The sequence below is a fragment of the Natrix helvetica genome (assembly GCF_964273705.1).
Source record: "Natrix helvetica genome assembly, chromosome: 4".
In the NCBI taxonomy this organism is placed as follows: domain Eukaryota; kingdom Metazoa; phylum Chordata; class Lepidosauria; order Squamata; family Natricidae; genus Natrix; species Natrix helvetica.
The window spans coordinates 115,200,503-115,215,298 of record NC_138550.1 but is presented as its reverse complement, the minus strand read 5'-3'; the positions used below and the strand labels follow the sequence as shown (position 1 = coordinate 115,215,298).

Genomic DNA, 14,796 nt, shown 5'->3' with positions numbered 1-14,796 from the left:
TTTGATTCACGAATCCTGGTTTATGGTATAACATGGTATAACATTATGTACAAGCCAAGCTACTACATGGTTATTTTACAAACCAGGGTTAAATATGGCTTAGCAAGATGATAAAATATAAATGGTGCTTTTCAGTCATGCTTCTTTAAAAATCAAAGTTTATTGTAATCCCAAACTGATTTCCCTGCCCCCCAGGGAATAAACTTACCTGAACAAAGAACAAACTTTTTATGAGAAACAATAATATTTTACATTCAGAACTCTTAACAAACACAAGATGCAAAACTATGAAGTAGTCTACATTTAAATACTCTGCTCAACTAAACATCCTAGTATTGTTCAAGAATTGGGGGGAAATGCAGTTTTATTTTGTGAGCATGAAAAATAATTCAGATGTTTAAGACTAAAACAGTGACGGATTGGTTTTATAAAAGATATTTTGTAGCTTTAAGTATCTTCCCAATTACAAATACCAATTAAAACAGAGGATTATTTTAGTAGCATTTTTTCTTTTTTTTTAAACCAGGAAAGGGGTATATGCCCAAGAAGATGTCTATACATTTCCTCCAACTAAGATTGGCGAATCAAGTACATTGAAAATCAGCATGAAGAATTATTCTATGTCTTCCTGCCAGGTATATTGACTTCTAAGCATTGTTTAAAGTTGCATTTGATAAATTTTTACACCAACATACTTAATACTTGTTCTCAGGTTAAAGTTATTTGCATCATTGTCTTTTGATAATTTACTTTCCAATAGAAAGTAATAATTATTAAAATAGGAAACCAATAGAAATTCTAATATTTAAATATGTATCATAATTTGTAGGCCAACCTTAGCTATTATATTTTGTTTCTCCATGGAACCTGCATATGGCTGTTTTAATTGAAATTTATGTCTCATGAGGGATTATATACTTGCTGGGTAATGAATAAAATAACTCAACTATTTTAAACAATTATTAAATCACAGCTCAACTTTAGAAGTCCTGGAGAGCCTTTTTATATCAAGCATTCCCATTATAATTTGAGGTGAGTGAAAATGTATTTTTTTCTTTAAATAGTTGGTAGAAGGCATACAGATACTCCTTTCTTTACAGTCGGTCATTTCATGACTGTTTTGAGGTTAAGATGGCATGGATCAGTTACTTAATGGCCCACGAAGCAGATAGGATGGTTGTGCCTACAGAGGGGAAGATGCTACAATGAACTACATTGAAGCAGCAGTTTTGCAGGAAGAGAACATGCATTCCAAGGAGAGGGACAAGACAAAAAGCAACACAACTCTATCTGGATCAGAGACAGAGAGTTAGGATAGCCATTTCGTATAATCTCTCAGGGTAAATCTATTATGGTGAGGGTAATATAGGGTAATCTGGCAAGATTCTGGTGTGAACAAATAAAGAACTGAACTTGGATTTTTCCAAGTTCATAGTGTCGTTTCTACTTAGAGACAAAGGGCATTACTCTCAGTTTTGGAATCTTGGCTGGATTTTTCTATGTGGTTCTTGAGCTGGGTTTGTCAGTATCTCCAGCCTTAATAAATGGATACACTGCCCTCCACAATCATGTGACTGCATGACTAGTTGTTGTGTTCCACTTCACTAATGTACATCACAATATTTATTCATATCTCATTTTATTATTTTTATAATAACTCAAGGCTAAAAATATATCTAACCCACCTTTTTCTTCTTATTTTCCCCACAACAACAACTTGTGGGGTGAGTTGGGCTGAGAATAAGTGACGGATCCAAGGTCACCCAGTTCCTTTCATAGCTAACGTGGGATCTGAGCTCAGTCTCTTGCCTTCTAGTTCCTTAACCACTAAACCACAGGTATCAAACTCATGGCGGCACATTGCTGGCATGTGACGTTTCGCAATGTTTTTCCCTTTGCAGAGCTGGGGTAGGTGTGACCTGCGTGTGACGCATCCGGCCCAAAGGCCGCCAGTTTGACACCCCTGCACTAGACAAACTGGTCTAAAAATGCCCATTCAAATGAATTGATTTGCTTAATGATTACAGCATTCACATAATGACTGTAACATTCGCTTAACAACTACTGTGAGAAGGCCAAAAAAATAACAGTCATATTATTATTAAATAACAGTCTAGTCATGTGGGTGCTTTGACTTACAACTGCAATAAACATAATTGACATAATTGCAGGTTCAGTTACAGTCATAAGCTGAGATATATTGTGGTGTAAGTGTGTGGGTGTATATATATCTGGAGGTTCTTGTTTGCTGTAACTTTGGCTTGCTTTAACTGCTTCCAAAATTCCAGTGGTTTTAGATTTTATAATAAAGAGCATTATTAGTTTCCTTTATTGTTAAACATTTTAATATTAGTAATAATCTGGAATAAATTTTGCACCAACAGAATGAAAATCATAAGAGAGATGGGTACCTGAAAAGTTTACATACTTGTAAAAATGAAAGTTTACAAAATATTTTACTGTTTTAGCCTTTTTTTATCTGCAGAAGAGTCAAAGTGAGCCACAATATACTGCTCCAAAGTTGGTGGAAACAGCAGTCGTGCATGGGTTAACTCAGTCAGTAACCAATTGAACTGAGTCTACCAAAGTGATGTCTTCGCCTCTGAGGAGCATGCTTCCACTTTTTTAGATTCAAATCAATTGGAACTGGCTGTGCTAATCGCTTTCTCCTTAACTAGTATTTAATAATTGACTATTCTAATTGGATTTAATTGGCTTTTACTCAAATAACAAAATTTCATCTAAATTGGAAAAAGAGAATAAGTTTCTACTGGACCTTTGGGGGCAGGACTCTCAATAACCCCTGGGCTGCTGGAGAGACATTGCCAGGGCTTCTTCGAGGCTTTTGCCTCCGAATTTGCCTACGGGCTTCTGAGGCTCCCTGGCTAACAGCGCAGTTTTGCAATAGCTGTTGGAGGCTCCGCTCAGCGCTGCCACCTCTGCTGCCTTCCCCTGGCTCTTCCTTGCCTCCAATGCCGCTGATCGCTGCCGCCACCAGAAGCCGTCGGATGCCGCAGTGAGCTTCCAAAAGCCAGCTCAGCTAGCTCAGTCGGTAGAGCATGAGACTCTTAATCTCAGGGTTGTGGGTTCGGCCCCACATTGGGTGCCACGACGCCGTTCCTCCACGCTCCCGCTGTCGCTGGACCACCATGGCTTTGCCCTTGGCTCCGTAGCCTTGCCAGAGGGCCTCAGACGCCCATGCGCACTTCACAGCCTTGGCTATCTCGTGGCGCCGGCCCATAGGCTCTGTAGCCCCAGTGACCATCTTGTTTGGGTACAAAAATCGTCTGGCAGCCATTTTAAGCTTCTTCAAGAGCCGTGAATACAGGCTATGGCCTCCTCTCCTAATACTGAGCCTCAACTGCCTCCAGTTTCCTTGGCCCCTGCTCCCACCACCGAACTCCCTTCATCTGGGGCCCACAGGTGCAGGCCTGCTCCTGAAGATACCCTCACTGAGCCCCCTTCCAGGAACCCAAGGCCTAATCAGGGGGGCGTAAATAATCCATCCCCTCAGAGGGATGACAGGGCCTCTCAGGTCCCTACAAAGAGAGCCAGGGCCAAGACCAAGCACACTAAATCTTGCATATTCCAGGCCCAGAGGCCTGTTCACACCAGTCCCCCTCCTGACTTATCTTCGGATTTGGAGGATGACCTCTCCCCTGCGGCTTCCATTCTCCAGCTTGAGGATGCCAGGGGCACAGACGATTTGGCCAACAGTGGGGATGATTCGGATGGTGGCAGGAGCATTACCCCTGATGAGGATCCCCTCTACTAGGAAGATATTTCTCCCCCTCCCCGCCGCTGCCGTTCTTACTCACCGGGCATGGCAGATACGATCTCTGAGGCCATTGAATGGGGCATAGCGGCTGGTCTTAAATACAGGTCTTCTAACTGTTCTACTTGTCGCAGGCCTGCTTCTTCCTCTAGTTCCAGGCGCAGGGATGACGATCTCTCGGCTTCATCATCGCACAAGCTACCCGGCACTTCCAGTCAACCGTCAATTTTTGGGGAAGAGGAACGCCCTGCAAGAGATTCAGATCTCTCGGAAGATGAGGGTCTTCCTCCAAACCCACCTCCTTTTGTTGGTTTATTTAAACCTGCTGTCTTTCGATCTCTCCTTTTTAAGGCCAAAAAGACCATGAGCATTCCTTCTCCCAAGACAGCTTAGGGTACGGAGGCAGACAAGAATGACACCACTGATACTCTCTTCATCCAGCCTATGGTAGAAAAGGAGGTGATTCTGTCGCCCAGACTCTTCATAGACATTGTCCAAAATCAATGGGCATCACCAGGTACAATACTTCGGACAAGTGCCTGTATAATGTCGCTCCTGACCTCGCCAAGGCTTTGGAGGTACCTTCTATTGACTTACCTATAATTGGCCTTTCCTCTCCTAACACAGCCTCAGCAGCTCCTGAGGAGGCTCTTCGACCTGAAGACAAGAGGATAGAACAAACTCTGGTCAAGGGTCACCAGGCCTCAGCTTGGGCCGTTAGAGCGGGCACCTCCGCTTCTTTCTTTAGTCGCTCCGCTCTTTTATGGCTGAGACAACTTCAAGCTCGCCTTCCAGCCCGAGATTCTAGGGCTCGCTGGGACATTAACAAAATTAAAGTGGCCCTAGTATACACAGCAGATGCCTCCTTGGACGTGGCCCGTTTTGCATCCAAAACTATTGCATCCTCCATCTCCACCCGCCGATTCCTTTGGCTGAAACAGTGGCAGGCAGAAGCACGTGCCAAGTGGAGGCTTGCCTCCTCTCCCTAGTCTTTCTCCCTTCTTTTTGGTCCTCCATTAGAGCCCCTACTGGTAGAGTCCAAGGATAAGCGGAAGGTTCTACAACCAGCCACAAAAAAGCAGGAAGGTCAGAACCAGGGCTTTTATCACAGGCAGCTCTTTCGTCGCCAGGACGGAGGTGCCTCCAACTCCCGTCCGCAACGGCAGGCTCCACCCAAACAGGCCCCCTCTTTCTCTAACAGATCAGGCAGAAACAACCAGAGATTCCATCCCAGAAAGCCTTTCAGGGACAATGCCAATTGTTCCTTTAAGAGGCAGAAGTGACTGCCTGGAGGATCTCCCAATAGGGGGGCATCTGGCTGCCTTCACGGATCATTGGGACAACATCACGAACGACAGGTGGGTCAGGTCCGCAATCAGATTCGGCCAAATGCACTCTCTCCTATCAATTCTGGAGAGTGTGCGCAGACACGATCTCTTAACATCAGTGGACCTCACGGAGGCTTACCTCCACATGCCCATTCACAGGTGACATAGATGGTTCCTCCTCTTTGTCCAGGCGGGCCGCCACTTCCAATATCGGGCCCTTCCCTTCGGGCTGTCGTCGGCCCCAAGGGTTTTCACGAAACTTTTGTCAGTCGTAGCAGCCCACCTGCGGGCCAGGCCCATCCGGATCTTTTGTTACCTGGACGACATTCTTTTGTTGTCCCGGTCACGCAACCAGGCCCTCCGGGATCTCCAGAACACCCTACAAGTGCTGCAGGAAGTGGGGTTCTACATCAATCGGGAGAAGAGTCACTTTGTTCCCACGTCTTGCCTGGTGCACTTGGGAGCCCTCATCGATTTCTCTCAGGGGAAGGTCTTCCTGTCTCAGGACCGCCAGAGCAGTCTCAGGGATTTAGCCAAGGAGGTGCGAAGGAGACAGCAGGTCCCTCTTCTCCAGCTGTCTCAACTGCTGGGGAAGATGGTCTCCTGCTTCTCCATTGCCCCTTGGGCATGGCTTCACAACCGCTGCCTTCAATGGTTTCATCTGCTATTCCAGAAGACCAACAGTAGCTGTTCCCTAGTGAAGGTCAGCTTGATTCCAGAGGTTCTGCAATCTCTGGACTGGTGGATCTCCCCGGCCATAGCTCAGGGCTCCCTCTTCAGGGAACCTCCACATCTCGTAGTTACGACGGACGTAGGTTTGACAGGTTGGGGAGCTCACCTGGAGGATCAGGTAGCTCAGGGTCTGTGGTCCGATTCTGACCTGTCCCACAGTATGAATTGGCTAGAATTGAGGGCCATCCATCTGGCCCTCCTTCATTTCCAAACCTCTCTTCAAAATACACATGTGCTAATTCGGACAGACAACACTACGGCCACGGTGCATGTCAACTGCCAAGGGGGGACGAGAGCAGTATCTCTCATGGAATCTGCCTTTCGCCTAGGAACCTGGGCGGAAGCCAACCTTCTCTTGCTCCACCTCGAACACATCTCGGGGTCCGACAACACCAGGGCAGACTGGTTGAGCCGCACAATGATCGATCCGGCAGAGTGGAGCCTGAATTGTCACATTTTCCACCAGCTATCATCCAGGTACGGGACTCTGACTCTGGATCTCTTTGCAACGGCATCCAACAACAGCTGCCCAGGTACCTGTCTCGCTACACAACACCAGGCGCGGAAGGGACGGACCTACGGTGTAGGTGGCCTCATGATCTCCTGTACGCCTTCCCTCCCTTCCCCCTGATACAGAGGGTGATTTGGAAAATGATAGAGGAGGAGGCTGAGCTCATTCTACTAGCTCCCCATTGGCCGCATCGACTATGGTACGCAGATCTGGTCAATCTTTCCGTAGAACCTCAGTGGCTTCTCCCAATGATACTGTCCCTCTTTCATCAGGGCTCCATTCACCATCCCAATCTACGCTGGCTCCGCCTAACTGCTTGGGGGCTGAGCGGGTGGTTCTGAGGGCGGCTAACCTTTCCGAGACAGTAATCCAAACTATTCAGGCTTCCCGCTGCCCAGCCACTAATAGAATCTACGAATCTACGTGGCAGACCTTCGTGGCTTGGTGCCTGTCTCGAGGGGAGGACCCTCTGAAAGCTTTGGTTTCCCAACTATTGGAATTCTTGCAACAGGGGCTTGATAAGGGACTCTCCCCGAACACCTTACGTTGGCAGGTGTTGGCTCTTTCCTCAGTTCTCTCACTTCACCGAGACGAACCCCTCTTCTTGAACCCTCACGTCCGCAGATTCCTTAAGGGGGCTTCTAATCTCTGTCCTCCTGTTATACACCAATTTCCCTCCTGGGATCTGACCAAAGTCCTTGACTTTCTCACTGACCCACCCTTCGAACCTCTCAGGTCGGCCGCCTTGTATCACCTCACGCTTAAAACTTCCTTTCTGGTGGCCATAACATCTGCGCAGAGGGTTTCAGAACTGGCGGCTCTTTCTATCTGTGCTGACTGGTGTGTGTTCCACCCAGACCGTATGGTCCTTCGCATCGACCCCACATTTGTCCCGAAAGTGAATTCGGCATTTCATCGCTCTCTGGATCTCACTCTTCCAAATTTCTGTCCTGCTCCATCTCACAGTCTGGAACGCAAATGGCACAAACTAGACGTCAGGCGTGCTCTTAAGATCTACATTGCCAAGACAGCAGTCTTCAGACGCAGCGAAGCCCTCTTCGTATCTTTCCACCCTACCAACAAAGGGCTGAAAGCTTCTCCATCCATGATTGGCCGATGGATCAGGTCTGCCATTGCACAGGCTTACATCACGCATCATCTCACACCTCCATCCAACATTACAGCTCATTCCACGTGCAGCGCGGTTACGTCAGTGGCGTGGGCGAGGCAGACCTCGGTGGAAGAGATCTGCAAGGCAGCTACCTGGTCTACTCCTAATTCATTTATACGACATTATAAGGTGGATCTGTATGCGTCGGCGGTTGCGGCCTTCGGACGCCGAGTCCTTCAACAAGTTCTTCCTTCTTCCAGCTCCTAGGCTAGTCTCATTCCCTCCTGGGGACACGCCAGCTTTGGTAAATCCCATGCATGACCGCTGTCTCCACCAACTTTGAAGAATAGGGCGTTGGTTCTTACCTGATACACCCCTTCTCTGGGCAGGTGGAGACAGCGGTCATCCCCACCCTTTGGGGTCCTGGCGTATTTCACAAGGGAGATTGGGAGCATGTTGTGAAGTCACAGGACAGAAAGCGATTGTTCACCACACAGCAGTCTACTTATCTCCTTCGTCAAGAAAAGCGGGAGCATGCTCCTCAGAGGCGATGACATCACTTTGATAGACTCAGTTCTATTGGTTACTGGCTGAGTTATCCCATGCATGACTGCTGTCTCCACCTGCCCAGAGAAGGGGCGTATCAGGTAAGAACCAACGCCCCATTCCATAGATTAGTCAGTGAGAGAATCACTGTTTATAATATAGGGGTGTGCAACCTGCAGCTTTGGTCACTAAAACTGACCTACAAAACTTTTCCTGCTGATTAACTTCATCTCTTGGCTAGCATGACTTATATTATTGATTATGTAATTAAATCAAATGCCGTCAAATAAATTGATTCTTGTTTCATTCTTCATCCTTGTGCTCCTACTTAATTCACTGGGAGGGAAGAGCACAGAGGGCTGGTTATATGTACATTAGTGAGTGTGAATGCATTTAAATGTTTCTATATTAAACTTTGGAATGAAAATACTGGTTACCTATGCCCTACAGCACCAGCAACCAATCCTTTTCCATTCATAGATTCAGATTTTTAAATTAATTATTTGGGCCACTGAGAGCAGCAGATGAATATACCTGGTGCCTAACAATATCACAGAGTAAATGGAACGGAAGCATTGATAAATGGGAAAGTTTGCTGCCAAAATTTGGCAGGATAGTCTGGGAATATGTTTGGTGCCACTTGTGATCCACAGATTGCCTACTCTTTATTAGGTATTACAGTTTCTTTTTAGTTTTTTTGATTGCCCTAGGCACCCTTACTTAGCAATATTACTTAGACTTATATATCACTTCACAGTGCTTTATAGCCCTCTCTAAGCAGTTTCCAGAGTCAGCATATCGCCCTCAACAATTTGGGGTCTCAACTGTGGTGAAATTCGATTTTTTTTACAACCGGTTCTGTGGGCGTAGCTAGGTGAGTGCGACAGGGGAAGGATATTGCAAAATCTCCATTCCCGCCCCACTCTGGGGACAGCCAGAGGTGGTGTCTTCCGGTTCTCCGAACTACTCAAAATTTCTGCTACCGGTTCTCCAGAGCCTGTCAGAACCTGCTGAATTTCACCACTGGTCCTCATTTTACCGACCTCAAAAGGATGGAAAGCTGAGTCAACCTTGAGCCAGTGAGGATTGAACACCCACCCATCCCCAGTATATTATAGTAGCTATAATATACTATTACGATAAGAAAATACTCTGCTGGCAATCGAGCTCCAGAACTTTCTTTTTCTCAATCTAAATACGTTGAAGTAGTCTGTTAAATGCTCACCTAATTCTTATACATTTTCTCTCACAGATGTCACCACTACTGCAATTTACCAGTCCAATTCAAACCAAGATCCCCAGGCAATTTCAAATGCTTATTGGTGGTTGAGACAGATAAAAGTGGAACTCTTACTATTCAACTAATTGGTGAGGGTTTGGCAGAAAAATAGTTAAATATGTTGTTAACCCTGCACACTATGACTAAATTATTAAATTTCCATTTTTGTATACAAAATAAATGTATAGGTAACTCAAGTATTTGTAAATTTTAATAAAGTAAATTTATTAATGTATGCTATCATGGAACCAGTGCACTTTTGCTGTTGAAAGCAACAATGTAAGTAACTTGTTTTGATTATGACTTCTCAAATGACAATGTATGAGTTCAGTTTTTTTAAAAAAAATAAAACTTTCTTTAAATATTTCCCCTTTTGTTGTGTTTATTGCTAACTCTTCTTTATTTCTCCTACATCAGGGGTGTCCAAACTTGGGAACTTTAAGACTTGTGGACTTCGAGTTGAAGTCCACAAGTCTTAAAGTTCCCAAGTTTGGACACCCCTGACCTACATGAATATTTTGTATCTAATAAAATCAAACTATAACTTTCAACTGTATTGTTGAAAGTTGCTATCAAAGTTGTGTGTCCACCTGCTCATTATTGCAGTACAAGTTCCCATAATATGGTCTTAGGCCAGATGGCAATGGTGTTATTAAATCTCATCTAGGCATGTTCAAGATTGAATTGGAATTTGTATGTTTAAAAGTGGCAAAGGTTTTGTGAATGTTTCAATTAAATGATTTCTTTCAGATGGACTGAAAATGCTAACATTGTTACAAAGCATTTATAACACAGTAACTGTCTCAAGGGCATGCAAATTGTTCTGGATACTTTCACGAATGAAGGTTAAATTTCTCCAGAAGTTGAGTAAAACATAATGGTTCCAAGTAGACCACTTGATGTGAATGTTAAATCTGTCCAGAAGTTGAGTAATATATAATGGTTCCAAGTAGACCACTTGATTCCAGCTGATTTGAGAACAGTAAATTAATTGTGTGACCTGTGTTGAAACTCTTGGCAGTCAATAATGTATAACAGATCATTGACTATTGTAATAATGAGTATTGGTGCTACAGTCTCTATTATGGATATACAGATTATAAGAAATCTCTGATTTTTCTGTTTGGATCTATTTATTTATTTATTTATTTATTATTAGCGTTTATATACCGCCCCCTCTCCCGAAAGGGACTCGGGGCGGTGTACAGTCCGTACCAAAATACAACAGATTAAAACGTAGAAATAACTATATTATCTAGCTGCAGTTTATGTGTATTATGTTCCCTAGAATTTTATTAAATATGCTGTAGATGTATCCGCACGTTTCCCACAATCTTCCTGCCCAGATACTATTTTCAGCAGCAACCAGTCTGCTACTTACAATATGGAATTAGCAATAGTTTGCATATTTACCCCTCATATTTGTGAGAACAGACATTATATTCTTCTCCGTCTCTGTGTGTTGCCTTGGAGGGGAAGATGGTGGCAGGACTTTCTTGGGTGCCATCCAAGCAATTAAAAACAGACCTTCTCGGATATCAAACCAGAAGATAACCAACTATTTCTGCTTTGAGTAGCATCACTGTACAGTTTATTGGGATAACAACATGTCAGGGAGTGAGGGCATATACCAATCTCTGTCTGACTGCAACAGCATCTCAGCCAGGTGTCTCCTAAGTAAACCTGAAGGATTTAGGTGCAGTGGAGAATGCTGGCTTCAATTTGGGGAACAGAGAGGAGAGAGTATTAGGCCACCCTGCCAAGGACTGCTACCTCTATGCAGCTGTTTGAGAATCTGCTTCTTTGCAGAAGAAGAGCCACAAAAAGAGCCATTGTAAGTGTGTTCAGGTTTGCCCTGTGGGAGAAACCATAATCTTATTTTTTAGATGGTTTTAAAAACTAGTAAAATGGGCAAGAATTTTATATATTCAAATGTAAAGCTAAACTTTTATAATCAGATATATTAAGCCCTGTTGAATTTTGTGAATTTTAGTTCTTAAGAGGTGCACAGAAGATTGCGCTGGAGATAATTTTTTATACTTGGTAGGCAACTTTGGAGTACCTCCAGATGCTTGGGGCTCATGCCTTTGTAATATCCATCTCTGCATTCTGTTGTAAGAGGTCAAAGTAATATAAACTCCAAAAAGTAGTATATAGTTGTGACCCCTTTTTTGTTCTTTTTTCCCAATCCATAATATGAGTATGAGGTAGTTATATAACACTGATCTTTTTTCCTCTTCAGCAAAGAGCTTGTGTGGATTTTAGCTACACTAATAGCACTGGAAATGTCCTTTGTTCCTTGAGGAAACTTGAAAGTTCTCTGGCAAAGACACTGTGAAGTTGGAAGGAGCTCTCCGGAACATACTTGGGAATCAAGTCTTCAAACTCTTTGTGTTAATTTGTATGATTTCCAAATTGGAATGCTGAGGGCCATATTGAGTCTTTAATAAACAGTAGGTTCATTAGGTAAGTAATTGTAAGAAAATAGTCCTCTGTAATGAAATAAAATCAGCAGGAGGGTTACTAGGCTACTTTCTTACCTTCCTTTCACATGTCCTATAGGGTAGCGGTAGGTAATACTCATCCTGCATAGAATTCTCCCTCTTTGTGAACATTCTGTCATCAGTCAAAGCTGTCCAGTATGTCATGGAGCATTGTGTTTGTGTCAGAGAAATAAAGAGATTAAAAGGCTACAAAGAACGGAGAATAGAGGAGTAAATAGTGTTTAGGAGGAGAAAAAAGTTAAAGAAACTTTTATCAAAAGGTCTGTTACAGCTGGAACAAGATTTTTGTGAAAGAGATCGTTGGGTGTTCTCTGTAACTTGCTTGATACTCACTAGAAATATTCAAATGCTTATTTTGTATTGCTAGGTAGTACATTCACCAGATAATACAGTCCTTTCAGAACATGTAAGATTTATGCCAGGAAATGTTGGGGACAGTTTTATAACACCCACAAGGAATATTTGTACTAAATGAAGTCCCTAAAATGCATTTTCTCAAAAGTTTCCTTGGAAAATTCATCCAAGCCTTTAATGAGAAGCATCGATTTCTTTTTGGTTCAGTTTTTTTTTCTCCTGAATATTTTTCTCATGTTTGTGGGCATTGTAGAGACAGAATAGAATAATTAGAACCTCATCACTGGGGACAGAGTACCTGTTCCTTTGTAGTTCAGAAGTTATCATTTACCAGAAGGAAATGTCCATTTGCTTATATGCATTTAAAGAATGCAATCTCTCATCTTATATATTTGAATGCAAGGCATCTTAAATACAGTTTTCAATGAAAAATTCCCACAGACATAATTAATGCATTCCCATATGTAGTTAATAAAGCATTACAAAGTACTTACACATCATTCAGATAAATGTAAACTATTTTCTCTAAAATGAGTCAATAGGAGAAACAAATAACTTATTCCTTTCATATTTGTAGCAAATAATTTCCTCAGTGCCCTTACTAATCTCTGAAGTGCATTTGAAAGATTATTGCCCACTAAGTGGGAGCTACCTGTACCTTAATGGAGCCCAGTTGTGGAGTACTTGTAAATATTGAAATGCAGGATGTTGCCATAACAATATACAAACCAGCAGTACATAGCAAAACTCATAAATAGCTAGGTTCATCTTGCTCGTAACCCAATTCATGTACTGTACAGGTAGTCTTCAATTTACAACCACAACTGAGCCCAAAATTCATGTTAAGTGAGAAATTTGTTAAGTGAATTTTGCCCCATTTTACAACTTTTTTTGACAAATTTGCTCAGTGAATCACTGCAGTTGTTAAATTGGAAACCTGGTTGTTAAGTGAATCTGGTTTCCCCATTGACTTTTCTTGTCAGAAGATCACAAAAGGGGCTCACGTGACTAGAATACAGCAACCGTTATAAATGTTCGTCAGTTGTCAAGCATCCAAATTAAATCATGTGCCCATAAGGATGATACAATGGTCATAAGTGTGAAAAATGGTCATAACTCACTTTTTCAGTGCTTTTGTAACTTCAAACAGTCACAAAATGAAATTGTAATTTGAGGACTACATGTTGTTATCTAGACTACGCTGAAATCAATGGGAATGCACATTCCACTTCAAACAAGAGTGCCAGCCACTTTAAATGCCATAGCAGTGTTAGCGTTTTTCCCCATGTGGTCCATGTTCACCATTGAATCTCATTGATAGTTGGATCTAAATGTCTCCAAGTATGATTGTTTATCATATGGGTCTGTCAGTGGATATTGGATTATTTAGGTATGTATCTCCTTCTTCGTCTTGGGATATACTTACATCCAAGTAGTTCTCATACTACTAGGATACTATTTAAATAATATCCAAACTGGGATAAAATGAATCTTAATATTAAAAAAAAAATAGAATTATTCTATTTTTGCCAGTATGCTCGTTGGGGAATTCTAAGAGTTAAAGTGCACATACAGTATCTTAAAAGTTGTCAAGTTTGAAAAACACTGATGTAGTTCTTTGCCACATTTTAATGTTAATTAATCTTGATTTATTTTCTCAGTAGATTATACCTACTTTTCTGAAAGCTTTGCAAAATATGGAAGTTCAGCAGCCAGACAGACTACAGGCACTTCTCATGTATAATAGTATACTTGCTGCATTCTGTCCAAATTACCCGCATTCTGAGCCAAACGTTTCCACAAATGGCATTTGCCAGGTTTCAATTTCATATATTTTCGGTGCAAAAGCTGCCTTTTAAAAAGTGCCTCTATTATTATTTCAAATTGTTTTATTTTATTATTATTTTTTTAGCTCCTGGTGACAAGTGCCATTTGAACTTTAGAACCACCCACGCTTTCAATGCAGTAGTGTGAATAGGCTTCAAAATTCCTTTGGGTTTTCCAAGCTTTTGTATTCTGATATGGTTTACACAGACAAAAGACTACAGGAGTTCCATTTATCCACCTAATAGTTAAAAGACAAAAGGGGGGGGGAGAGCTGGGTGGGGGAGAGAGACTTAAGCTGAAGTGCCCTCTTACAAGTGTATTAAAACCCATTTTGTTTACTCTCAACTTCCAAAATGCCTCAGGCAGCTTATCATGCCATCTTAGAAAATTACTCATGTTGGGCACAAGCCCTGCTCCTAACAGTCACACAATACCCAACACAAGATCTGACATTTTAATCACTCGAATCACATGTAGATAAATTATCTGTACTCCTTAGTATGTATAATGGCCTGTCAAAGCATAGCTGGTGAATATTTATCAGTGCTTTGGTGAAACAATCCCATGATTTGAAAAAGTGTTCTGAGTTGGGAACTAGCTGTTACTGCCTACAATCTAATTAGAAATGTTTTCTAGTTGATTATAATAAGGATAGCACTTTCAATTTTTTAAAAGTATACTATTCAACGATCCTTGTATAATTATTATCTTACTTGCAGTCTATTTAATACTAGAATAAGTTTATAGTGTAGTAACTATTTAAAAAAGCACTGCAGGGTATTTGGTATAATAACAATGTAATAAGACAAAAGACAATATATTAGGTAAG

At 42.3% G+C, this 14,796-nt stretch overlaps 1 protein-coding gene across 3 annotated transcripts in view; it reads left to right on the top strand.

Annotated features, from left to right (window-relative positions):
- Positions 1–9,649, top strand: part of CEP192 (centrosomal protein 192) — a 78,718-nt gene extending 69,069 nt beyond the window's left edge. For all 3 annotated transcript variants that reach the window (XM_081952761.1, XM_081952759.1, XM_081952760.1), the window contains exons 44-46: positions 527–635; positions 974–1,032; positions 9,256–9,649. In XM_081952761.1, coding sequence (XP_081808887.1) covers positions 527–635; positions 974–1,032; positions 9,256–9,394 — 307 coding nt within the window. In that variant the 3' untranslated portion in view covers positions 9,395–9,649. The remainder of the gene's footprint in view (positions 1–526; positions 636–973; positions 1,033–9,255) is intronic.
- Positions 9,650–14,796: the final 5,147 nt, after the last annotated feature.